General features: G+C 45.0%; 1 protein-coding gene and 1 long non-coding RNA gene across 3 annotated transcripts in view; one reads left to right on the top strand and one right to left on the bottom strand.

Moving 5' to 3' along the window:
* kcnh1b (potassium voltage-gated channel, subfamily H (eag-related), member 1b) overlaps positions 1–27183 on the bottom strand; it is a 44169-nt gene that overhangs the window by 11842 nt on the left and 5144 nt on the right. The window contains exons 6-10 of one of the 2 annotated variants that reach the window (XM_029142173.3): positions 21838–22230; positions 18417–18846; positions 12880–13079; positions 9756–10008; positions 459–655 (exon numbers count right to left, since the gene is read on the bottom strand). In XM_029142173.3, coding sequence (XP_028998006.1) covers positions 459–655; positions 9756–10008; positions 12880–13079; positions 18417–18846; positions 21838–22230 — 1473 coding nt within the window. Of the gene's footprint in view, positions 1–458; positions 1057–9755; positions 10009–12879; positions 13080–18416; positions 18847–21837; positions 22231–27183 lie in introns of those variants that run through there. The other variant, XM_055511075.1, reaches the window with a different exon arrangement.
* LOC129604519 (uncharacterized) lies at positions 2525–9488 on the top strand. The gene is made up of 2 exons (XR_008695448.1): positions 2525–3396; positions 7089–9488. It is a non-coding gene; the product is annotated as an uncharacterized LOC129604519 (long non-coding RNA).

The raw sequence follows: 27183 nt of genomic DNA, 5'->3' as shown, positions 1-27183 counted from the left end.
GTGAACGCGGAATTTATTGACTCTGTTGTTATATAAATGTACTGTGGGAATTGAGGAAATGAAATATTTGTGTAAATACCGGCTTCAGTTCAGTGCATCAGCCACAGATGAACCCCCAGACTGGACGGTTCATACTATACTAGCTTTTAAACACTAAAAACTACATAGGTGAGCTGACACACATTTCATAATTGCATTCAGCTTTAATTAAGGTGTGTTTATTTTCTACTCCAGGCCACGTCGAGCTGTTGCACAGCTGATGCCTGAGAGCAGCCACTGTTCTGGACAACAAATCATTTTTGTATCGCGTCAACTGAAACTTGAAGTAGAGGACAGAAATATATAAATCAACGAGGCTGGAGTCTCTCTGCAAGCAAATTGTTCCTACCTTTTCTATTTGTGTGTGTCATCGCCAGCACAGTCTGGTAAAGAGCTGTGCGTCTGTAATCAGGACTCACCCGCTTCCTCAGGTTGTAGGTGAGCACCAGGTTCCTGGCGAAGTGGTTGGCGAAGTTGGCATAAAACTCCAGAACCTTCTGCAGCTCGTCCCGCTTGATGACGTGGAGGTCACAGTAGGTCAACGCTCGCACGTTGGCGCAGGACTGAGCGAGAGTCATCTCCTTCCAGAAGACGTCACCAAACACGTCGCCTTTACCTGCAGCCACACACACACACCCACACACACACACACACACAGATCAGGGAGTTCTTTATTTTTTTGGACAGAATTTCTAGGCGCAGCCAGGGACCGGAGGGGGTCTGGTTTGGGGTCCACAGGATAGCATCTCTGCTTTTTGCAGACGATGTTGTCCTGTTGGCTTCATCAGGCCAGGACCTCCAGCGTGCGCTGGTGCGATTTGCAACTGAGTGTGAAGCGGCTGGGATGAGAATCAGTTCCTCCAAATCTGAAGCCATGGTTGTCGACCGGAAAAAGGTGGTTTCCTCTGTCCAGGTTGGAGGAGAGTTCCTGCCCCAAGTGGAGGGAGACCCAGGACTCGCTGGAGAGACTACGTCTCTCGGCTGGCCTGGGAACGTCTCGGGGTCCCACCGGAAGAGCTGGAGGAAGTGTCCAGGGAGAAGGAAGTCTAGAACCCTCTGCTCAGACTGCTGCCCCCGCAACCCGGCCGCAGATAAGCGGATGAAAATGGATGGACATACTGTATGTATATCATTTAGTTTTTATGTCTTTGAAAACAAAAGATGATATAATGACCCTGCTTGGGTATGTGTAGAGGTGACGTGGTCAGAGGAACCACAGCATCTGAACAGGATGCCAACACAGCCACACCAGCCACCAAGACAACAGCCTCAGTAGCAGACTGATCCACCCCTGCTGTGTGAAGGACAGATATCATAGATCTTTCCTACCTGCTGCGGAAAGATCTATACAATCCACACCGTTACCTCCCACACCACAACTGATAACCATCAGTGGTTATGTAGACATTTACTCTGTACAATATTTATATTATACAATACAATAACCCTACCCATTACTCCACTCTGCCCACTTGTACAGTGTTGTATTGTGCCAACTTAACCTAATCTGATTTGCTGCTGAACTTTTCATTTGTGTCCTTTTTTTACTGATGTGCTGTTGTGAGACGACATTTTCCCACTGTGAGACTATTAAAGGCCTTCTTATTCTTATTAACACACGTCCTCAGCTTACAGATGTCCCCAATGATGCGTCCTCATAAGGTATGCGTAAGGGAACATAAGGTATTTGGGTGTGAACTTGAGGCTGGCGTCCAGAGGCTCGCTGTGGCCTTGGCAGCAGGTTCAGCCGAGCCTGTGAAGATCAGGCAGTCGTTACTGAACTGAGAACTTCTGTGACCAGAGCAGCTGCATAATGACTCCCACAGCTGTTCGTTCAGCCACACTCTCACTGCACCAGCTGAAAAAAAGGTGACTTTAAAAAAACCATAAATATCTTTTCATGCGTAAAACTGATGTTTTCCTAATAAGGCCCTTAAGCATTGTTTCTACACACGACGACAAAAATAGCCATGGAGCTGCTTTGTGGTTTTGAAGTGCTGAGGAAGCAGCGGAGCGGCGCCGCTTTTCTGAGAGGCAGGTGACGGTTCCTGTTGGAAAGTGTTCACTCTGGAGTGAGGCTGAGGTTGTGAAAAAATAAACAGTGACATATCAATTCATTTCATTTCTGCTTCTTCTAAGGCAGCTTTTAAAAACCAGAGTGATTACGTGTTCTCAAAAATTGTTCTGGTTGTTCACAGGGAAGACAAAGAGTTTAACTGGTCTGATTTACATGGTCTGAAACCTGACTGACAGGGTGGAACTAAAATACCTTAGGCTAAAATTAAAACCAGATCAGATGAGCACTGGTGACGACAGGAGATCATTAAAGGACACAACTCAGAGGATGTAAATTCACTGAGGGAAATTTCAACACCACTGGGTTCGTTCAGGTGAAACTGAGCATGGAAATAAAAAGTCAAACACAGAAGTAAAACCTCGAGTCTGACAAAAAAAGAACTGCTTTCATTTACATTTATGTCCCAGTCAGACGATGCGTTAATGCAACACGACAGCAGCACAAACAGCCTCTGCTCTCTGTTGCAGCATTTTATTGTCATGGTGTTATGGCAAAAATTGTCTCTTCCTTATTTCTATGTCTCTTCCTTATTTCTATGCAGTTATTATACGAGTTATGACTTATGTTCTGCAATTAATATCTTATGTTTTGTCTTACTGTATGCATTTGACATTTCACCTAGATTGTTCAATGGTTGTCTCTGCCTGATAGACTCTCAACTCTAGCTCCCAAACCCAAGGTCGGGGAGTTGTGTCTCTGTCTGTTGAGACTTGGTGCTCCTTTCTCACAGATAGTTGGACGTCAGCGATGCAGGTGTGAGAAAGTAAAAATCTTCACACACACTGCGACAGGGAGGAGATGGTGCATGTAATTTGATTGGGTTAGAAAGACATTCCACCCTAGTCGGACAGAGAAGCTAAAAGGCAGAAGCAACTTGAGGATCGTGGGCTCTTTGCATCACACCTTCGTGGTGTGTGCACTGATCTCCCCAGCTGGTTTTTGGTTTGTTGATGTGCACGATCAACATCCATGCTTTTTATTTGCTTTCCCCATTATTTTTATTTTCTTTATTATTTCAATAAATCGCACAAAAGGACAACCCTCTCTCATCTACTTCTTTATGGAAAATTTCCACCACAGAAATTGGCGTTGTCGGCAGGATCCCGCGGCAGGTCGTCTGGACGGTGTGACCAGGGACGATAGTCCTGAGGACTAGGGTCGCTCAGCCTCCAAACCTCTACAGACATTCAGAGCTGGGAGGACTGCTCACCCGTCTGAATCGCCTCTGACGAGATCCACGAACTCAGATTCAAACTCAAATCCTAATTTGGCTCGGCTCGGTGAGAGAGATTCCTTTTAATTTGGGAAAAAACAAAAAGAAAATATAACTAGGAAAAGAGATAATAATATTTCTAAAACGACTATGTGGCTGAAAACATCTAAAATATAATAATTAGGACCAAACAATTTTTTTTAATTAAAAAATTTAATATTCGGGTAAAAATTAATTAGGTCAAAGTCTGCCCTGGTGGTCGAGACGGTGGTTGCTAAGGGTTGGCTCGTGGAACCGAGCTTGTTTTGTCTGTACTGAGGATACAGACCAGTGTGCAGATCTGAGCGCAGTCCAAAGGGTGTGGACAAGGAAATAAAAGACGGCTTCTGAAATACGGAGCGCGTTTGCAGGGGGAAGTGTTTTTGAGATACGAGGGACCCGGGTCTTAGAGGGGCCTGACGGTGAGGGACCACTTCCGAGAACCCTGTCGCTGATCTGAGCGGTTCCCTTTCTACGGAGACGTCCGTGGAAGAGAAATTTCGAAAAAAGGTTCCGGCCGGAACACATAAAAATCTAAGGCAGAAAACCGCCGGACTCTGAAAGACGGGTTCGGGGCAATTTGAGTCTACACCACCAGACAGCAACCGTACAAAACTAAAGGTAATTAAAAGTAAAAAGTAAATATGGTTATTAGTGCGTTTTATGTTTCCATGAGTGGGAAACTGGTTATGGGTTCAAAAGGAGAATCGCTTTGTGTAAGGACATATGCACCTTAAAAGAAAAATTAGAGACAAAAGAAAATACTTGAAAAAGCAAAACTATCAAAACTAAAGCCCTAAAAGAAACAAAAGATGAAAGTAACGGAAAGAAAGGAGATAACAACTCTGGGGAAGAATTGTTTGCACTCTGCCACAGACACACATACACCACACACACACACACACACACACGTCATGTCAAGAGCAAATGCTCCCATTGTTTCTGCTCTCTATTCTAATGCAGAACCGAGCGCGATGAGGGTAAATCCGGATCTGGACTCCTTTCCCACCATCAGCAGAAGAACCGAAGGAGAAGAAGCGCCAACCAACAACCAGAACAGGGTGGAAGCTCTGACACCACAGCAGCTGGAGGACACAGACCACAGCATGGACGCCTCAGCGACTCCCACAACGTCTGCAGCCATCACGTTCTGGGCTCATCAGATGAACCAGCTACTACAAGGCCTGCACCAGCATGAAAGGACTGTGTCTGAAGCTTCTGAAGCCGCGAAAGTGTCATACACGCGTGTGTGTCTGACAGACACCTGCTTATGACAATCAGCAAAGGAAAACAAGGACAGAGCAACAGCAGGGAAAACGTGCTCTGACACAGACACTGGTTGAAACAACAGGAGAGGCTTCAGACGTGATCGGCCCAATAGAGCTGCATCCAAGCATCCAGGAAAGGTCTGTCATCGAGGAACAACTGTCCCATTGGAAGGCTTCACCCGCTGGCGCTCACATCAGACTGATGGTTGGGGAAGGAGGAAGGTGACGGTTCCTTTTCACGTGACGTACAAGACGGTACCGCAAACACACACACACACACATTCATACACGCAATGAAGAAACACGCTTACAGCTGATACACGCTCAAATTCATGTTCATGCTTATCTGCTCGCAATGAAGAATCGCTTTTTGCTTAAAAAAATCCCACAGAGTGATTTTAAAATGATGACAAACAGCTAAATGACAATTGCTGCATGACTTTACAGTCTGATGGGTTCAAACTATTTTAACTTGCAACAAATTCAGTAATAAAATCCTCTATGTTTCTAAAAGGGTTTGTGCACAATATAGGTTTGTCTGGCCAGACTAGAAGACTATAGGAAACAAAACAGACTATAGAGAAAACAAAACAGACGGTAGAAAAAGAAACAAAAAAACAGACTATAGGAAGACTGAGACTGACTGAAACAGACTATTAATGACTATTAAAGGGAAGACGACTATTAGAGAGAAGTAATAATAATTACTGTACGTACCAGACTATTAAAGAAAAACTAATTCTTTCACTGTCTTGTGCAACATCTGACAGCAAGACACCTTAACATTCATCTTTGCTTTCAAACTTGTGCCCAGTTAAATTTTTAGGAAGAGATCTCATGTAGTTTAGATATTTGATTGATTTCCACTCCAGACGGAGTGCAGGTTACGTCTACAGACATTCTAAATAATCCCTCTTTTGTTGGTGTTAACTTCAGCTCAGCTGTGCTCTTATCATTAGCTGCTGGGGGGGGCTGTAACTGAGGCCCTCACACAGGCTGCATCACAGCTTGTTTATGATTTCACACACACACACTGACAAACTGGCCTCAACTTCCCTCTTTTGGGATGAACACAGGTCTGCGCTTGCGATTTCTTTTCCTAACGAACAAAAAGATTTTTGATTTTTATTCTACAGTTCCACACGTCCCTCTGTGAAAACATGATGGAGACAGATGCAGGACGTGGGTCCTTTCGTGATCAGATGTCAACGGGGTGGAGACTGGTGAACGACTTCTGACCCCATGTGACGTATTTACCCACATTACATGCTTTTGTTTTTATTTTTATTTTTCAGAGGACGCTCTGAGCCAACACTCAGCCTTACAGGAAGCCCTGCTTCCCTGTGGCTCACACACAGACATGATGTAGGTTCAATCAGAGGATGTGAACCAGTGGTCATCACACCTAAATCTGACCACAGACCATGTGAACAACAACACCCTCTTAAAGGAAGCCATAGATGGCGTTACTGCAGACACCACTAAGCTACTGAAACATTGGATGCTACAGGCCACAAAGAGAGCCTGTCTAAATTACACTTTGTTCAGACAAAGGTTATTTTCTGGGTCATTGTAATTACAGCTGATGGCAAATCCATCTCACCCAACAGATTTGAAGCAATTTGAAACCTGCCTAAACCGTGCACGTATAAACAGCTGATGTCTTTTCTAGGTTTTTGTTCTTATTGTAGGACTTTCGTTCCTAACTTAAATGTCTTTGAGGCCCCACTCAGGGTTCTGATGCAGACGTCTTCATCGTCCACTTCTTGTCTCACGTGGACGTCTGAGGCTGAACAACGTTCACTGACCTCAAGCTTGCTCTTCATTTGGCTCCTACTTTGGGTCTTCCTGATCTGACCCTACGCGACCTTTCACTCAAACAGTGGATGAGAAATCAGGTTGTACGACTTCTTTTGTCCTCATACTGTCTTTGATTCTTTTGGAATAGATCACATCTTTCTACAGCCAGATGGCTTAGATACAACACCACCTTGCTCAACATGCTGAAAATTACTATCAAGAGTCCATCGTGAAGCCTGGCGCTTTGCAAAGACACTGCTCTGCTCAGGCTGCAGAGTTGATCGTATTGACTGAAGCTAGTAAACTAGCAGAAGGAGAGACTGTTACCATCTACAGACTCCACAGATGCTTGTCACACGTTGGTTCTCCTTGGAAGCATGGGAAGCTTTGAAGTCTGATTGCAAACCTATCTTACATCATGATTAGTTTCTGCTTTGCTGGACGCTGTCCTGCCACCTACAGCTAATGCTGTTTGTAACTGTCCAACATCAGTGACGACTTTGTTTCTGCCGACATGCAGCTGCAGACGCTGCTGCGAAGGTCGCTGCCCAACAACCCCTCCCTCTCCTGATCCTCGTTTCCTCTTGTTCCCTCTCCAACTCTCTCTATCCTTTCCTTCCTCCCTGTGCTTTAAACATTTTCTACCTCACAGGAACGCAGACTCTGGCTGACGCATGGTTCCACCTGTAGCCATGGAGTCTGGTTTGGGCCTGATGGCAGCCGTGCCGCCCAAACACCTTTTTCCCCACAATTCAGATTTCCCAACAGGTGAAAACAGGCGACAGGACCATTACACCATCCAACCAGGGGACTGGGCGATTGTTAAGGACTTCAGGAGGAAGCATTGGGACTCCAAACGATGGCGAGGCCCCTTCCAGGTCCTTCTGACGACCCACACGGCTGAAAGATTGCAGTGAGAGTGACTTGGATCCACTCCATCCACTGCAGGAAGGTCCCAGATCCAACAGACGACCCTCCATCTACATCTACACCACACGAGAAAGCCACCACTGACGAAAAGAACTGAGAAGGACGACCCTCGCTGTGCTCACACACGCACTGAGGCGAGGCTGCGTTGACCATTCAGCTAAAGGTGTGAGCCAAGCGCCGCCTGAAGCTGCACCGGTGAATCACACTATCAGATCATACATCTACACACACGCTCCTGAGAAAACACACACACGAGCAGCCTTGAGTTGCCGACGCTGGACGACGTGTAGACTCTTCACATCACGGGAGTGACAGTGACTCAGACGACATTGGGAGGAAACCTGGCGGTGATAACGAATCCCAAGTGTCTCTGTGATCAGCTGATCACAACCTGAAGAACCCCAACGAACTGTCAATACTTCAACACACAGGTTGGAAACAATCTAACGCTACTGTTCAACAGGAAGAAGCAGATTGTTACGAGACATCAATTGTAAACATGCTTTGTTAGACTTCATTTTATGTTACTTGGATTATTGCCTTTAGCATATGATGTTTCTATGTAACTTTACACACTACTTTTGAATGAGAAAATTCACAACAACAACAACACTGAGTTTAAATATCCTGAAGTTGACTTGGTGTTTAATTTGCTCACAATCACTTTATTCACTGCTACAATTAGTTCTATCCTTCATCTACAGATGAAAGACAACAGAAGCGGAAATATGCATCATCATTCTGGTTAAATCCCTGAATCTCCTATTCGCTCTAGACGCAAATGTACAATTAAAGATCCGAAAGCATTAAATCTATCTTAAGAATATATGAAACAGAACCCCATCGGAAACGTATGGCTATCATACATTAATTGTCTTTATTACATTACAATTGAATGGCCGTAGACACGTTGTTAGCAGAGAAAAGAGGCGTTTGTGTTATGTTTGGAGAGGCATGTTGTACTTACATCCTGAATAACACTGATTCTAATGGTATTGTGGCGAAGGCGCTACACGGCCTTCAGAGTCTCAGCTAACTCTGGTATAGGTTCTTCCTCTTGGAATTGGCTAGACGAAATGTCTGGAAAATGGAAATCTGTTCTCATGTCCGCAGCTGTTTCCTTTATCATTGAGATGGCTGTGATTCTCTTGTTTGGTTTTTGCGTTATCCCACTGGTTAGAGGTCTCATCATGCGTGCGACCTCAGCAACACTCTCGTATGAGATGACACAATGCACTATGTTCAAAAACCCCAACTCTAATTTACTTAATGACTTTGACGATGATCTTAGGCTATCTAATCACAAAATATAATCTGATACAAATATGATTATGAGCTTATTTTCTTCACATGCCAATACAGAGGTTATTCTTGTATAACTACCCAAAAACAGCTCCCAACCTTTTGTCCCTTAGTTACTTCCATTTTATGTGAAGGTGTATTTTGAATCTTGATGAGTTAATACCCTTATTGTTTCATTTGCAAGGATCTTTTATTATTACAGAATGTGATGTTGACAATTTTTCTTCTTAGTGGTTGATTAATGTGTAATCAAAAGGGGGGGAGTGTTATGGCAAAAATTGTCTCTTCCTTATTTCTATGTCTCTTCCTTATTTCTATGCAGTTATTATACGAGTTATGACTTATGTTCTGCAATTAATATCTTATGTTTTGTCTTACTGTATGCATTTGACATTTCACCTAGATTGTTCAATGGTTGTCTCTGCCTGATAGACTCTCAACTCTAGCTCCCAAACCCAAGGTCGGGGAGTTGTGTCTCTGTCTGTTGAGACTTGGTGCTCCTTTCTCACAGATAGTTGGACGTCAGCGATGCAGGTGTGAGAAAGTAAAAATCTTCACACACACTGCGACAGGGAGGAGATGGTGCATGTAATTTGATTGGGTTAGAAAGACATTCCACCCTAGTCGGACAGAGAAGCTAAAAGGCAGAAGCAACTTGAGGATCGTGGGCTCTTTGCATCACACCTTCGTGGTGTGTGCACTGATCTCCCCAGCTGGTTTTTGGTTTGTTGATGTGCACGATCAACATCCATGCTTTTTATTTGCTTTCCCCATTATTTTTATTTTCTTTATTATTTCAATAAATCGCACAAAAGGACAACTCTCTCTCATCTACTTCTTTATGGAAAATTTCCACCACACATGGATTAATGAATAACTACTCTTTATGGACAAGATCCTGATCATTAGTGGAACATCCAGAGTTTACATACATGCACTTAATTGCCTGCGCACTGTAAATAATGATCCATCCGATTTAAAAGATAAGTCACAGTTCTAGATTTATGTCAGAGGAATCAGTGTTTAACAGCAGGAATCAGGCTGGTTAATCAGGTGTCAGCCGGAGGGAAGGTTCAGACTTACTCACCTAAAATGGCCACTACCTCGTCGTCCTGGATGACCTCCAGCGACCCCGACACCACGAAGCAGAGGCTGTCCACGCTCTCTCCAGCGTGGTAGATGAGGTCGCCCGGTGCGCTGTGGGAGGTCTGGAACTCCATGGCAAGGGCTCGCAGGCAGCCGTCACTGGCCAGACGGAACGCTGGGTGCTCCTTGAACACCTTCCTGTTCAGGTGGACACAAATGTCCGCTCGCATGTCCTTGGGACAAATCTGCAGCACCTGAGAACACAGATGCTGTTTCTGTTTCCCATTGTTTGAGTCTCTCAGTTCTAATAAAGGGAGACGCCATTACTTCATGTTGTTAGAAATGAAACCAACCAACCAGTGTTGCTCTCTAATCTCATTTAATCTAAAAAGATCGACAACTCAGAGTGGAGCCCAGGACGCAGAGTCACAGTCTTACACGCCTTTCTGCATGTTCTCTACAGCCGCCACCCACTCTTAGTCTTAGTTATCGCATAGAGACTGTGTCTGCTTCTCGACCACCTAAACTATACAAGTCACACACAAATCAAAGAGGAGTGACTTACTGTATCAGAATTTAATAAACATCAAAACAGTTCCTCTTACGGAAAAAAGTAACAGTAAGTTAATAAAGTGTGGTTTATTAAATATCAGATCTCTCTCATCTAAATCCTTGTTAATAAATGACTTGATGAGTGACCATCACATAGATCTGTTCTGTCTCACTGAAACCTGGCTGTAGCAGGATGAATATGTTACTTTAAATGAGTCGACTCAATGAGTCACATCAACTATCATGTTCCAAGAAGTACAGGTAGAGGTGGAGGAGTAGCAGCAGTTTATAAATCAGATTTATTAATTACTCCTAAACCTAAACATAGTTATAACTCATTTGAGAGCCTCACTCTGAGCCTTTCTCACCCAGACTCTAAAACTCACTGTATTGTTTACCTTCCTCCTGCTCCATGTTCGGAGTTCTTAACTGAATTCTCTGAATTCTTATCTGACTTAGTTCTTAGCACAGATAAAGTCATTGTAGTGGGAGACTTTAACATTCATGTAAATGTTGACAGCAACTGTCTCAGCACTACTTTTAACTCCTTAATAGACACTATTGGTTTTACACAGCATGTAAATGAACCCACTCATCGTTTTAACCACACCCTCGATCTTGTCCTGACATATGGGGTTGAAATTTATAATTTAATAGTTCTTTCCCTAAACTCTCTGTTATCTGACCATTTCTTTTTACCTTTTGAATTTACCATAATTAACCTTGCAGCAGCTGGAAAGATATCTTACTATAGCAGATGTTTATCTGACAACGCTGTTGCCAGGTTCAAGCAGATGATTCCATCATCTTTTGCCTCATCGTCTTCACAGCCTACTGTAAAGCACAGGACCCGACAACTAGAAAGGCAGTGGCGTTCCAACAAAATTAATGTAAACTGCATAGCATGGAAAGACAGTCTATTAATATATAAAAAAGCACTTTAAAAGCAGACAAACATAATAATTGTTGCATAATAACCTTAATTAAAACAACCCCAAGACATTTATCAGCGACTTCCTCCAAATGACAGAAACCACTGTCTAGATCCAACAACTGTAAATTTACCAAGTCCTCTGTCTTACCTAGACAGCTTTCCCCCCATAACTTATATGGAGTTAACTTCAATAATTAATTCTTCAAAGTCATCTAATTGTTGAATGTGCTATTGTGCATTGTGCACAATAGCACAATGGTCTAGTTTCTGTCCTTATCCTGTTAGATCTTAGTGCTGCATTTGATACAATTGATCATAACATTCTATTAAAAAGATTAGAACATAGCATCGGAATCAAAGGAACAGCATTGGGATGGTTTAAATCCTATTTGTTGATCAGATTACAGTTTGTTCATGTTAATGATGAATTCTCCACATGCACAAGGATTAGCTATGGAGTACCACAGGGTTCTGTGCTTGGTCCAATACTGTTCAGCCTATACATGTCTCCTCTAGGTGAGATTATTAGGAAGCATTCTATAAATTTTCATTCTTATGCAGATGATACTCAGCTATATATGTCTTTGGAACCAAATGAAACAGATAAACTAGTCTGGCTGCCTGTAAAATGTAAGATAGAATTTAAAATTCTCCTACTCACCTAATGATAAAGCTCCTCCTTTTAGTTCCTTATGCTCCCAGCAGAACGCTTCGTTCTCAGAGTGCTGGGCTACATGTGGTTCCTAGAGTCTTTAAATGTAGAACGGGAGGCAGAGCTTTTAGCTACCAAGCTCCTCTCCTCTGGAACCAGCTCCCTCTTCAGGTTCGAGAAGCTGACACGCTCTCCACCTTTAGATCAGGCTTAAAACCTTCCTTTTGGATAAAGCTTATAGTTAGAGATGGTTCAGGTCACTGGCAATGATTGTTAGTCACAGGAACCATCTCTTAGTTAAGCTGCAATAGACATAGACTGCTGGGGGACTTAATTTATACACTGAGCTCCTCTGTTTCCTTCTTTTGTCCATTAACCTCCCATCATGTTCATCTCTCTCCTCTCCTCTCCTCTCCTCTCCTCTCCTCTCCTCTCCTCTCCTCTCCTCTCCTCTCCTCTCCTCTCCTCTCCTCTCCTCTCCTCTCCTCTCCTCCAGGTATCATTGGACTCAAAGTTTTGTGTCTGTGATGGGCAGCTGCGGATCCAACCATCCTGCCTGTGTCTAGTCCCTGGTCCAACCGTCCTGCCTGTGCTCTGTTGTTGCTTGTTGTTGTTGCTGTGCTTTTCTCTCTCTCTATCCTCTCACCCCAACCGGTCGAGGCAGATGGCTGCCCACATCCAGCCTGGATCTGCTGGAGGTTTCTTCCTCGTTAGAGAGGGAGTTTTTCCTCTTCACTCTTTGTTAAATTGTAATTACATTTAAAGGCTTGCTGTATGTGGAATTTGTTGGATTTAGTTGTGTAAGGTCTTAAACCTAACCTTGTAAAGTGCCTTGAGATACTGTAAGCTTGTTGTGATTCGCTGCTACTGTACATAAATAAAACCAAATTGAATTGGAGATTCTGTTTTCATAAAAACAGGCTGAAAAAAGAGAGATAATGTTGCTGTCTGTCCAAAGGTAACAATAACCCCCAACCTGACGGTCACCTTGTCTGTGTCAATGCCTCTGGACATCGACCAGGTAGACACAATGTAGTCCATCACCCTCTCGCTGAGGCCTTTGGGGACCTGGTAGAGTTTAAGGAAGTCTCTCACACTGTTGAGCATCTCATGGTAGCGGTTGGTGTTGGCATACATCTGCTGGAAGATGGTGGTGACGTTACCGAAGATGGTGGCGTAGAGCAAAGCTGCAAATACGAGATGATGATTAGCTCTTCTGTTCTTGTTACATCTAACACATACACTTACTGGACAAAAGTGTTTATTCTGCTTGGCATGGATAGAGGTGGGTCTAGCATTTAGCCCCTCGCTCACACAGCAGAATCATCAGCTTTGAGTATTAGACTGTACACAAGTGGCCACTGAGAGTAAAACCGTGATGTACAGTATACTGTAGTTACTGTGTGGACTGTGTGCAATGTACCTAAATGATCTTACATGCAAGAAACATCCTTGAATTGTCAGCGTCAACCCCCCCCCAGAGAGCTGAGCAGTGGTCGGATGCGTCTGTGACCATCAACAGAGTGACAGAGTGACAGTCAGTGTCACCTTGGAGCCACAGCCATCAATGCAGACTGCTGTGGTCCATCCCTAACTCATCAGCAGAACAGACCCAGGGTCGACCGATCGATGCCGCTCAACACAGTGACAGTACGCGACCTTCGTAAAGGTCAAAGCGGGGCCTCTGTAACAGCAGGTCCTGAAGCTGAGCCAGGTGTGAAGCATTAACACACTAATAACACCAGAAACCCTGGGGCCGGCTGTGCAGCGGTACAGGACCCAGTTTCATCAAGCTACTGTAAGTTGAATAAGCATTTTACTGAATGAAGCCAAAACGACACAAAGCAGCCAACAAAACCTTGCACAGCTGAGATTGTGACCAGACTAAGCTCCAGCTGTGTGATAATAAAAAAACACACCAGTGGCTGAGCCTCTACAACAAACAGGTGGTTCATCTAAGACAAACAGTGGAGAGAGAAGCTTCACTTTTCTGAGGGTAACTGACTAATTTAAAGCTTTTTTTGTTGCTGTGTGTTTAGGCATAAACACCTGTTGACTCAATCTACTGATGGAGAAGCAGTTTGTATATTCATCTCCGCCTGAGATACAGCATGAAATAGAAAAGGATGGCTTCATTTACTCTGCTTCTCAAATAGAAATGTAAATACAGCAGTGAGCGTTCGAATAAACTGTGTGGAGAAAAGTGAAGGCACACGATTTAACTCAAACACTGGTGATAAATCACAGAGGTGCTGAACCACAGTCTGGTCCGGTCTGTTCTGACAGGCGGAGGGTGTTCTGGAAAGAAAATGGACCAGCTATTTCTATCCTTCCTCTCAGATCCCATCCTGATGTCACAGTGCTCACACTCACCATGCTAATGACCCAAACTCTCATCCTGGACTCAGGATGCTGGCTGTCATAGCAACCACTTTCCATCAGCCTCCAGCTGCTGACAGACACTTTGTGGGCCAGGAAGCTGATGGGGGGTAAATCCCATCCTCAGTTTCCTTCAGTGTTCCTTCATGAATCTAAATAGGAAACCTTAACTCCACTGCAGCCTCAGTACAGCGTCTCTACAGGAGTCCCAGAGGGACAAACTGTCAGAGTGCTCACCAGCTTAAAGTGAAAGTGGGTTAAAATTGACTTTTTCCCTGGACACTTCGTCATTAGTCTTCTCATTTCAGGAGCACTTCACTTCTGCTGAGCAGAGTTGTTCATCCTAGCAGAAGTGAAAACTTTAGAATGTATTTTGTGGTTTGCTTCTGAAAGGGGAAGTTTGATGTTAGCCTGTTGGCTGAGTGACTGACTACGCTCCAGACAGGCAGACCGTAGATCCTGCTGTGACAAAGCAGCTTCCGATGAAGGAGACAAATGGAAACTATGAAAGCTGTGAATCCTCCAGCTGCAAACTTTCTCCCTCCCTATACAGCTACAGTAAGTAGCAGCACCAACATTTACTCACAGCAATGATGCATTTAGCCAGTGCAGACCAAGAAACCAGCTAACAAAGATAGGATAAAAAAAAAAGATAAAACATTATCATTGCAACATCATAGAGGATTAAGGTGCCAAACAGCCTTTGCTGTATAGTGATCAATAATTTAAAAACAGTATAAAAGAAAGAAGCATGTGAACAGAAATGCCAGCACACTAGAGCAGCATAAATGAAGCAGACACACACTCACTCTCACAAACATTCTGTTACAGTTATTTACAGCATTTAGTGAGTATTGCTACAGTCTTTTCTGTCTGTCTGTCCTTCCTTTAATTGACCTAAACCTTCTCACTGATGGCAGCAAATTAAAAGAGAGTGTCCAGGATTTCAAGAGTCCTTGAGAACATTTTCTGTTTTTTTTAAGACAGCAGAAACTGCTATTTAAAGAAAGCAAAAGACCATAAAGAACCACATAGTACCATACAGCACCATTAAATACCATAAGGTACAATTAAATACGATGTATAAGCAGCAACAACTCTCTGTCAGGCTTCGGCAGATGTCGGACCCACATGCACAGTGCAGACGAGGTGTTGGGTTAATAAACAGCGTTTATTGTTCAGGCGTAGTCAGGCAATCCAGGTCATACACATTAAGTCTCTGTTCTCAGGCACAAAAGGAGCAGGCAAGATCGGATCCAGAAAACATGCAAGGGTTCGGTACACAAGTGAGCTCAGCAGAGGTACAGACGGGAACGTTACCAAGATCTCCAAGTGTAGGTACAGACAGGGTGTAGGCAGGAATAGGTGGCCAGGTTCAGACAGGATCGTGCAACAAGGTAGCTATACTGGAAAACGCTGGAAAGTGATCTTGGAACTCAACAATCTGGCAGCTAGAGAGTGTGTGAGGTGGAGACTATATACTGGAGTAGATTACTGATTATGGACAGGTGCGTGTAATAACAACCGGAACGTGAAGCGGGAAATAACCAGACGGAAACAGAAACCGAAAGTACTACAAAATAAAACAGGAAACTGAAACATGACAAGTGAAACCAGAGTCCTTCAGAATAAAACGGGAAATAAAACCAAAACCTGACACTCTCATGCTCAACAGAAGAGGTAAATCAGACAGAGAAGGCACCCGAGGTGTAAAAACACAGGGCCTGTAATAGACACTGATTAGCCACAGCCGTAAGAACCTGATGGGTCTGTGGGTTTTGAAGTTCTGCTGAAAAACCTTGGATCCTGGAACTCACATGGCTGCAGACGCTAAGCCTTGTTCTAGATGCAGACCAACGCCGGACTAACCCCACAGGCAGCAGGACCCCAGTGCCCATCACACCACATATCTATAACGGAGGCTAATCAGGACTGACTTGGTGGGTGAATCTCAGCAATGTCTTCACTGTCTCAGGTGAAAGTCAAGGATTATTTCAAACCACAGTAAATAGCTGCTCAATCACATGCATCTGATGAGCTTTAAGTCAGGCTTCCTGCTGAGCAGCCTGTAGCAGACAGGGAGGATATGAACCCAGCTGCTAGGTCTGCACCAAACCACTCCTCATCAGGCCTCATCTGTAGTGTGTCTATGAGACTGTTCATAGCTTTGTGCTGGACAACGAGCCAATTCACTTATCCTTGCGTCCACTGAGCTCTAGATCAGTTATTCCTGTAAAGGCTGCCATATTGCAGTCTTGTGTGTCTTTGCTGATGTCAGTCACAGACAGTGCTCACATGTAACAGTGTTGTTAAGCAGTGGGGAGTGGAGCTTAGCAATCTGTCAGTGGAGCCACTGTGCCCCCCCTACGGGCAGGTGAAGCTCTACCATCACCATCAGCCATGGTTCACTCGTAGCTGAATAGCCAGCACCCATGCCATGGCTCTACACGTGACTGCCTTTGTCTGCTGTAGTTCTTCTCTCTGTCTTCATCTACAGGAGTCATCAGACTTAGAGCTGTTCTGTCATCACCACCTCCTTGAGGTTGAATCCACAGGACCAGTACAGAACATAATGGATGCTCATGATCACGTTCCTACACCCTGATACCGTGAAGGTTACAAGAATGAAAGAGCACGACAGTCTTTAAATCTGATCATTCACCGTGGGGTCTGTGGGCCGAGTCTCTGCAGCAAAGGGGGGATGGAGCCTCTGATCAACATGGGTGAAAATTCAACTCTCTATTCTTTACTGTCTGAATGAAAGTCTCCGTGTGTCTCTATCTTCTGCTCGTATCCTAATTAGTTTGTCAGATAGTGTCCACAGCTCTGATATACAGTGATTCTTTGGGTAATTACACGTATGTCAGGCTGATGAATGTGGGAGTTTGGTGGCGGTCTGAAGGTTTCAGAAGGTTCAGTGTCTCCAGGAGAGTTACCAGCTCCACAGTCAGTTAGTCGATTAAAAAACAACAGATCTAGGTTTATCAGTGAGCGTCAGCTCTATCTTTGGGTTTGGATCTGTGTTGTCTGGAATGAAAGTAATTACATTTAGACCTGTCTACGCAAAGCTCTGGAACGCTGACACGGCAAAGCAAAGCACACTTCAATTCCAGCGGCTTTTATTCGTACAGTCCATCACCAGCTTCACTCCAGTGTCCTGATCAAATACTACACCACACTATACTACAATGTACTGTGTGCTATACTCTGAACTCTACTGTTCTGCTCTCAGTGCAGGTGCATACATTCAGCGGCAGCACAAGCGACACGTTAGACACAAGCTCTCAACTAAACCAAGCTCTTTATCACATTCTAACAGCAAATGAACATCGTCAACTTTGCCAAGGAGGATTCATCGCCCTGATAAAAGCCAGACAGACAAAACACTAGTGGTGAATAAAGTATGAGTGCAGAGGATGGAGTGAAACCTGATCCGGCCGGGAAGAGTTTATTTGCAGCTTGAGGACAAATTGGACTTGTTGAGGTCAAACTGTGAATTTTGCATTTTAAGCATGAACTAACAGATGAAACTTTATAAAGCCTTTCTCACATTTTAATGATTCAAATGTCAATATTACAGCAATGGCCCTAATCTGTCAGAGTCAGAAACGTCCACTGAGGATTTCATCTGACCTCTGAATATGAATCGAATGAATGAGTGTCAGACCACCAATGAATTATTAACAGACCTGTGTTACTCTGACACTTCCTGTCTCTTTTTATGCACAAAGCGATTGTGAAATGTCAGGTTCATTACACAGGACGACACTATGACCGAGGACAGAGCCGCTGTCGGCTGTCAGTCTGAGGTCTAACAGACTCAGAGCTTCAGTTTCATACAGACGTAACAAAATGTATGTGAATCACGGCAACAACATTTCTGTATTTTATACTCGTATACAAGTAACACACGATACGTTCCTGCTTCTTCTGGGAGACAAGGGACGAGGAGCCTGTTGTGGAGTTAAACATGGGAACAGGAAACATATAATAAAAGGTATTGACTGAAGGATTATAAAATATATACTGAAATACAGCCTCCCTGCAGACATCTTTTACTTCTGTGATGTACACTTTATGAAAATTAAATTTCATTTTACTGAAGCTATACTGTAACTGTTACTGAAGTCGTGAATCTGACTCACAGCCGATCATCATCATGGCCACAGCAAAGATCTTCTCTCCATCTGTGTTCGGTGCAATGTTGCCAAAGCCGATGCTGGTCAGACTGGTCATGGTGAAGTACAGCGAGGTGATGTAGACCGAGTCCTTGCTGGGCCCGCCTTCCCAGCGGCCCGACCCAGAGGTGTTGAATCTGTACGGCGTCCCCACCGTCTCTCCCAGCAGGTACAACCAGCTGTCCAGCCTCACTGTGTTCGAGTCCTCATCGATGACCTCGTAGTCTCCGATGCTGTACCAGATGCAGGCCAGCCAGTGGGCCGCTAGGCCGAACACGCACACGAGTAAAACCAGCACAGCGGCACCATACTCAATGTAGTGGTCCAGCTTCCTGGCAACCCGACCCAGACGCAGCAGACGGACCACTTTGAGGGAGCTGAAGAGACTGCTGATCCCCTAAGGAACAGAGAGATGGAACAGATACAGGAACAACAATATTAGGAGGAGCCAAGCATGTTTCTACTGTATTTCCTGGAAATTTATTCTACTGTAAATATAATTTGCTATGTGTCCAGTGCTGCCCAGTGTCTGCACCCCACCACTGCACTAGGAGATCCGTTAACGCCATAACGACAGGATGAATACAAGGTACCTGAACTCTGGTAACAGATGGTAACAGATTTAAATAATAGGGTTAGGCCAAGCTAACAACCAGCTAACTGTCTGACAGAGGCTGTATGAAGGTCCCAGAGGTTCCGACGGGACCAGAGCCACAGTCTGAACCTCCCCTCACCGAGCTACATGTAACAACCAGGTAACTGTCTGACAGGGGCTTTATTACTGGGTATGATTCTTGTTACTATACAGTCTGTGAATCATTGAGCAATAATGCGACAGTTCATTTTAAACTGCGACTGTTATTAGACTGGATGTGGAAACTTTTATTGATGCTTTTGTTTTGTAGATGCAATCATTGATTGGAAATCCTGCACTGAGCTTCGTCTGCATCGGCTGAAATCATTGTCCTTTTCACACCGTCAAATAAAGCAGATGCCCCTCAGATCATCTGAAGGAGGCTCCGGCTTCATTTATGAAGGGAAAGACAAACTCCAACAGGTTGGCTTTAATGGTCAGGTTATCACTTGTTACATGGTGAGTGAGGCGGTAAGTGACAGAAATATACAGTAAATATATATATTCTATATATAATATAAAAACCTTGAAAGAAAGTCTGGACACAAATAGACCTTGAACTGTCTTAGCCTGTCGATTCGGACTTGGAAATCTGAGCCTCCTGTTTTTGACCCACGCCTGCTATTGGAACCGATCAAGCCTGTCACTCCTGTACCTCAATCCTGTGTTTATCCGTGCATGACCTGGACTGTCTGTGATTGCGAAAACTGCATTAAATCCCTTGAACTTTACCACCTGTCTGCCGTCTCAGCACTGTGCATGTGGGTCCGCTCTCTGCCGTTTCATGACACTTTTACAGTAATTTGATAGTAACGCCAGCTGTCCTTTAACATCTGTAATGACACCTGTAGCTTGTCCTCCTTCCCCTTATGTTCAGCTTTTCTGCACTCACGTCTACAGTAGCAGCATTAGTTGTGATGTCGTTCAGGCCCAACTCAGCTTTAATATTAGGCTGTCTGGATTTAAGTGGGGCCACTGCATCCAGTACTGTCTGGCAGGTGGAGTGAAACCAGGAGCTGAGCTCATCTGTACTAGAACACATGGACTGTGGAATGGCATTCGTTTGTTTAAAAGAATCAGAGAACTGAGCTGCAGTGGAAGGATTGATAATACTGTGATAATTGGTGTCAAATAAAACAGCATATCATCTGAAAACACAGCGTCACATACAGTATCATCAGGTTAGAAACAGATCGAGTATGTGTCCACGGTTTTGACACATGCTGAATAAAATTAAAAACACCTAAAAAGTCCATTATATTGTCTGGGCAACACAGATGTACAACAATAAGAGCTCGATCACATTTAAGCAGGATTTCAGAGAATTCATTTAAAAAGTCATTATTGTACTTAGGTTGACTATAAACCCCTACACAGCACTGGAGGAGAGCAGCCCAGTTCAAACAATTCAAGTTGAAATCTGGAGTAGGAGACCAGCAGAGACAGGGGGTCTGCGAGGACTGCGGGGCGAAGAAGTCATGGAGGAAGTTACAGACAAACCGGACAGGATGTAGCGGGGCCAGTGTACTGATGGTCCGATGGGACCGACAGAGAGGCTGCAGGTTCTCCAGGTTCACCTGACGCTGCCTGGAGCACGGAGAACAGGGACGGATGGACTGAAACAACTCCCCCGACATCACCCTGGCACTTTAAAACCCCAGAGACACCACTGCGTGGAACGACCCGACTGTTTCTTTCAGCAGCAGATGACAAATGAATCAGTTTTATTTATGAAACTTGTGTCTGGGGAAAGGCTCCACCATCCCTCTGATTACTGGATGCAGATGACAGGTAGGAAATGTGGCTCTGGAGAAGCCAGTACAGCCAGGTAAAAAGGAGCAAATGAACAACCTCCACGTGTTAGCTTTACATTTTTAGACAATAACTGTTTGCCTGCGTTTCAACACATAAATATTGGATAAATAACAGCAATGAGCCAAATATTAATGTGATGATCGTCTAGATTTTTTAGATAAACTGGATTATTCGGTTTGAATAGGATTCTTCCTCCTCATCTACAGCTACACTCAAGCCATGTGCTGGGTTTACAGAGAGATTTAAAAGCCTCTTGTTGCTCTGTGTGATTTTGCATTTGTGCCTCCTCAGCAGTTCTGCAGCGCCCAGTCATGACCTTCGCTTCTGCTTCTCTAGGACGTAATTACACGCTGTTAAGCCAGCGGATGAATGTAAAACACCCCACTCCATCATCCTGATTAGACGCACAGCAGCCGCACGCTGCAGTCACATTGCATCATCTTTAATTTTCCACCTCAGAGTGTGACTGAAGCCAGAGAAGTCCTTCCAAAGCCCCACTATCGCCAACACGTTCGTCTTGTTACAGTTAAACACCAGTAAACTGCCGCGGTCAATGAAAAGGTCAGTTAGCCAATCAATACAATCAATTAAGAGGACAACACGATCTGGAAGTGCTCCCTTCTGTATCTGGTGCTATTCAGCTGCTTCTCTCTACCAACACATGCTGAGGTCTGTTCTTCACGGCCTTTTTTCATTTACAAATGTTGTTTACATTAAGTACATGCTTTCATGCAGAGCCACAGCAGCGGCAGGGACGTGATCCACCTCTGGATCCACAGCTGCAACCTTTATCATCACAGTTAAGCAAATAAAATGATCTTTCGCTTATCTTCACTTAAGCCAACCACACATAAACTAATCCCAGCTGTACAGCTTGTGGGTTTAGTGCTTCACTAAGTTAGCCTCTTTTTGGGTGTTTAATATAAAAAAAACACTGACCTCATCCACGTTTTCGAAGGCGTTGATGACATCATAAGGCAGACATGACAGTAGGTCAATGACAAACCAGGTCTTGACGTAGTTCATACGGATGAGCTTTGGGTCAGAGATGACCTCCCCTGCCGGGCCCACAAAGGTGGTGTGGAAGTTGAGGACGATGTCCACGAGGAAGATGACGTCCACAATGCTGTCCACCACCAGCCAGGTGACGTTGTTCTGTTTGGTTTTGAAGGAGACGTTGTAGGGCACCATGATGGCCGTGTAGAAGGTGAGGATGAGGATGACCCAGTCCCACGTGGTCTTGAAGAGGCAGTAGTGCAGGATGATATGCGGTGGAGTCTTCGGTGTTTCCTGTTTGTACTGAGGCAAAATTTCTGAACCCAGCTGCAGAACCTGAGACAGGACAAAATATGATAAACAGAGTTAAACACATTGGTTCAGTGTTCAGCCAACTGGAACCTAACTGGTCCGCTACTCACGCCAGACACCTCATCATGGGACAGAACGCAACTTTTTGACTCTGGTCAGTTTGTCAATTTATTTAATAAGTCGGGTAGTTGCTTCAATTTAATTAACTTATTTTCGCATTTGCTGAAGATGTTCAGATAATAGATAATATATTAAAATAGGGACACACAACAATAATAACAAGCATACTGTAACAGGCACTGAACAAAGGTGTACAGTACACAGTTTGGTTCAGTCAAGGAAAACAACAGCAGCTGATGAGATAAGTAGACACCCGTCACAGTGAGTGTGACACTATGACACTTCTCATTGTGACGCTTCTCATTGTTCCAAAGCTTCTGGACTTTTATTCAATTGGTACAACAAAGTGTAAACCACTGAATGCACCTGGGTAGTGAAAAAGCACCTGCATCGACAGATGTTTCATTAGGCCTGTGGAGCTGGTTTTATTCCTTAATGGTCCTAAATGAAAAGGCAGATTGCTCCATTAGCAGATGACCTTCAGCTCTGATCATTAGTAGGTGCTGTCAGCAGATCAGTCAACAAAAAAGTGCTCTGGGTTGTAGAGCTCCAACCGCTACCTGACCAACTCAAACCATAAACATTACAGAGAAGTAATACGGTGATCTTATACATATAAGTTAAAAGGTGCTCCGATCCATCAGGTTACAAACATTATATGATATTTATATAATATTTCTGACCCTAAATGTATGAATGTGTCAGAGCAATTAAGGCTCAACAGTAGATGTGGTGAACAATAAATGAAAACTCAGGGGGGGAACAGGAGTGTTTAATAAGAGAGGAGCTGCTCAGTGTGAAGGCAGAAAACAACAGGAAGTATACATCCATCCATCAGGCCACCTGAGCACACTGCTAAATTACAGGATGACAGAACTATGCTGCTGGCCTGTTGGGCTTAGGGTTGGGCTTACAGAACCAGAAAAAGTACCAGTTCAAGTGAAGTGCTTCAATATAAACTTATGTTCTGCTTTGGAAATAGTACAATACTATTGTCAAATGAAATGAAAGAAATGCCAGCATCCAACACAAGCTACACACATTTAGTCTGGCGTGGACAGTATAAACACCATTACCTGCTCTGTACGTGTATAGAGTGCAGTCATCTTTAAGACAACAGGATCAACGCTTTCTGCTTCGGCTAAAGTGGACCATCTGTTACAGTATGAGGTCTAAAATACACAGAAAGCTTCTTCAGCTGGCACGGAGGTTCCATGGGACACAGGTGCCAGACTCCTCAAGTGAAAAACTCTAGAGGTTATCTGAGCTGATGTTTCTTAGAGTTTCAGACGCCACACAGTTGTTGTGAAAAGGCTCCGCTGAAACACAAGGCTAAGCAACAGCAGCAACAGGATCACATAGAAACTAGATTTATCCATATATTATCCACACACACACACACACACACATATATATATATATATATATACACTCGAATATATGGATAAATATATATATAGGTCGCTGGATAGCTCAATCGGTAAGTCACAGGACTTGCATGCGGGGGGTTCCTGGTTCGAATCCCCCGTTAGGGCGAATAAGCATCCAGTGTGTCATGTTCCTTTTTCCTGATGTTGCCATCGCTTGGTATTGCCACATCCACCACTACGGCTTTCCTCTGCTCTTTATCCACCACCACAATGTCTGGTTGGTTCGCCATTACCATTCTGTCTGTCTGTATCTGGTAGTCCCACAGGATCTTGGCTCGCTCGTTCTCTACCACCTTGGGAGGTGTTTCCCACTTTGACCTTGGGGTTTTCAGTCCATACTCTGCACAGATGTTCCTGTATACTATGCCAGCCACTTGGTTATGGCGTTCCATGTATGCTTTCCCTGCCAGCATCTTACACCCTGCAGTTATGTGCTGGACCGTCTCTGGGGCCTCTTTGCACAGTCTACACCTTGGGTCTTGTCTGGTGTGGTAGATCTGGGCCTCTATGGCTCTGGTGCTCAGGGCCTGCTCCTGTGCAGCCAGGATGAGTGCCTCTGTGCTGTCCTTCAGCCTAGCCCTTTCAAGCCATTGGTAGGATTTGTTGAGATCAGCCACTTCAGTTATGTTCCGGTGGTACATCCCGTGTAAGGGCTTGTCCTCCCATGATGGTCCCTCTTCCAGCATCTCATCCTCTGTTCTCCACTGCCTGAGACATTCACTCAGTACGTCATCTGTCGGGGCCTTATCCTTGATGTACTTATGGATCTTGGATGTTTCATCCTGGATAGTGGCTCTCACGCTCACTAGTCCTCGGCCTCCTTCCTTGCGGCTAGCGTACAGTCTCAGGGTGCTGGATTTGGGGTGGAACCCTCCATGCATGGTGAGGAGCTTTCGTGTCTTAACATCTGTGGTCTGTATCTCTTCCTTTGGCCACCTTATTATTCCTGCAGGGTATCTGATCACTGGCAGGGCGTAGCTGTTTATTGCCTGGGATTTGTTCTTGCCATTGAGCTGGCTTCTTAGGACTTGCCTTACTCGTTGGAGGTATTTGGCCGTTGCCGCATTCCTTGTTGCCTGTTCAAGGTTGCCGTTTGGTACTTGTAATTGTCCTCAATGTCTGCTATTCTTCCTTTTGGGAGTGAGACCCCTTCTGTGTGGATTACCTTGCCTCTCTTTGTCACCATCCTCCCACATTTCTCGAGTCCGAATGACATCCCGATGTCCGAGCTGTAGATCCTGGTGGTGTGGATCAGCGAGTCGATGTCTCGCTCACTCTTGGCGTACAGCTTGATGTCATCCATGTAGAGGAGGTGACTTATGGTGGCCCCGTTCCGGAGTCGGTATCCATAGCCAGTCTTGTTTATTATTTGGCTGAGCCATATATATATATGGCTCGCTGGATAGCTCAATCGGTAAAGTCACAGGACTTGCATGCGGGGGGTTCCCCGCAATCCATGAGCGCCTGGCAGCACAAATGAACCAGCTGCTAAGGGATGGGACTCACCCTGAATGGCTAACCGAAGGGCGAACGATCCTGATAATGAAGGATCCCTCAAAGGGCACAGTCCCATCCAACTACCGGCCAATAACCTGTCTCTCCACAACATGGAAGCTCATGTCAGGCATCATCGCAGCTAAGATAAGTGGGCACATGAGTCAATACATGAGCGAAACACAGAAGGGCATTGGTAAGGATACCAGAGGAGCCAAACACCAACTCCTGGTAGACAGAACAGTCGCCCAAGACTGCAGAATGCGACACACCAACCTGTGCACAGCATGGATCGACTACAAGAAAGCCTATGACTCAATGCCACACACATGGATCACTGAATGCTTGGAGCTGTACAACATCAACAGAACTCTAAGGGCCTTCATTGCAAACTCGATGAGGTTGTGGAGAACCACCCTTGAAGCCAATGGGAAGCCACTTGCCCAAGTATCCATCAAATGTGGCATATACCAAGGAGATGCACTGTCCCCACTGCTGTTCTGCATAGGTCTGAACCCCCTCAGCCAAATAATAAACAAGACTGGCTATGGATACCGACTCCGGAACGGGGCCACCATAAGTCACCTCCTCTACATGGATGACATCAAGCTGTACGCCAAGAGTGAGCGAGACATCGACTCGCTGATCCACACCACCAGGATCTACAGCTCAGACATCGGGATGTCATTCGGACTAGAGAAATGTGGGAGGATGGTGACAAAGAGAGGCAAGGTAATCCACACAGAAGGGGTCTCACTCCCAGAAGGAACAATAGCAGACATTGAGGACAATTACAAGTACCTTGGAATACCACAGGCAAACGGCAACCTTGAACAGGCAACAAGGAATGCGGCAACAGCCAAATACCTCCAACGAGTAAGGCAAGTCCTAAGAAGCCAGCTCAATGGCAAGAACAAATCCCGGGCAATAAACAGCTACGCTCTGCCAGTGATCAGATACCCTGCAGGAATAATAAGGTGGCCAAAGGAAGAGATACAGACCACAGATGTTAAGACACGAAAGCTCCTCACCATGCACGGAGGGTTCCACCCCAAATCCAGCACCCTGAGACTGTACGCTAGCCGCAAGGAAGGAGGCCGAGGACTAGTGAGCGTGAGAGCCACTATCCAGGATGAAACATCCAAGATCCATAAGTACATCAAGGATAAGGCCCCGACAGATGACGTGCTGAGTGAATGTCTCAGGCAGTGGAGAACAGAGGATGAGATGCTGGAAGAGGGACCATCATGGGAGGACAAGCCCTTGCACGGGATGTACCACCGGAACATAACTGAAGTGGCTGATCTCAACAAATCCTACCAATGGCTTGAAAGGGCTGGGCTGAAGGACAGCACAGAGGCACTCATCCTGGCCGCACAGGAGCAGGCCCTGAGCACCAGAGCCATAGAGGCCCAGATCTACCACACCAGACAAGACCCAAGGTGTAGACTGTGCAAAGAGGCCCCAGAGACGGTCCAGCACATAACTGCAGGGTGTAAGATGCTGGCAGGCAAAGCATACATGGAACGCCATAACCAAGTGGCTGGCATAGTATACAGGAACATCTGCGCAGAGTATGGACTGGAAACCCCAAGGTCAAAGTGGGAAACACCTCCCAAGGTGGTAGAGAACGAGCGAGCCAAGATCCTGTGGGACTTCCAGATCCAGACTGACAGAATGGTAATGGCGAACCAACCAGACATTGTGGTGGTGGATAAAGAGCAGAGGAAAGCCGTAGTGGTGGATGTGGCAATACCAAGCGATGGCAACATCAGGAAAAAGGAACATGAGAAACTAGAGAAATACCAAGGGCTCAGAGAAGAACTGGAGAAGGCTTGGAAGGTGAAGGCCACAGTGGTGCCTGTGGTGATCGGAGCACTAGGGGCTGTGACCCCCAAACTGGAGGAGTGGCTACGACAGATCCCTGGAAAAA

This window comes from Betta splendens, chromosome 1 (genome assembly GCF_900634795.4).
Source record: "Betta splendens chromosome 1, fBetSpl5.4, whole genome shotgun sequence".
NCBI classification, from domain to species: domain Eukaryota; kingdom Metazoa; phylum Chordata; class Actinopteri; order Anabantiformes; family Osphronemidae; genus Betta; species Betta splendens.
The sequence above is the reverse complement of the archived record's forward strand: the minus strand, read 5'-3'. Positions and strand labels throughout refer to the sequence as shown.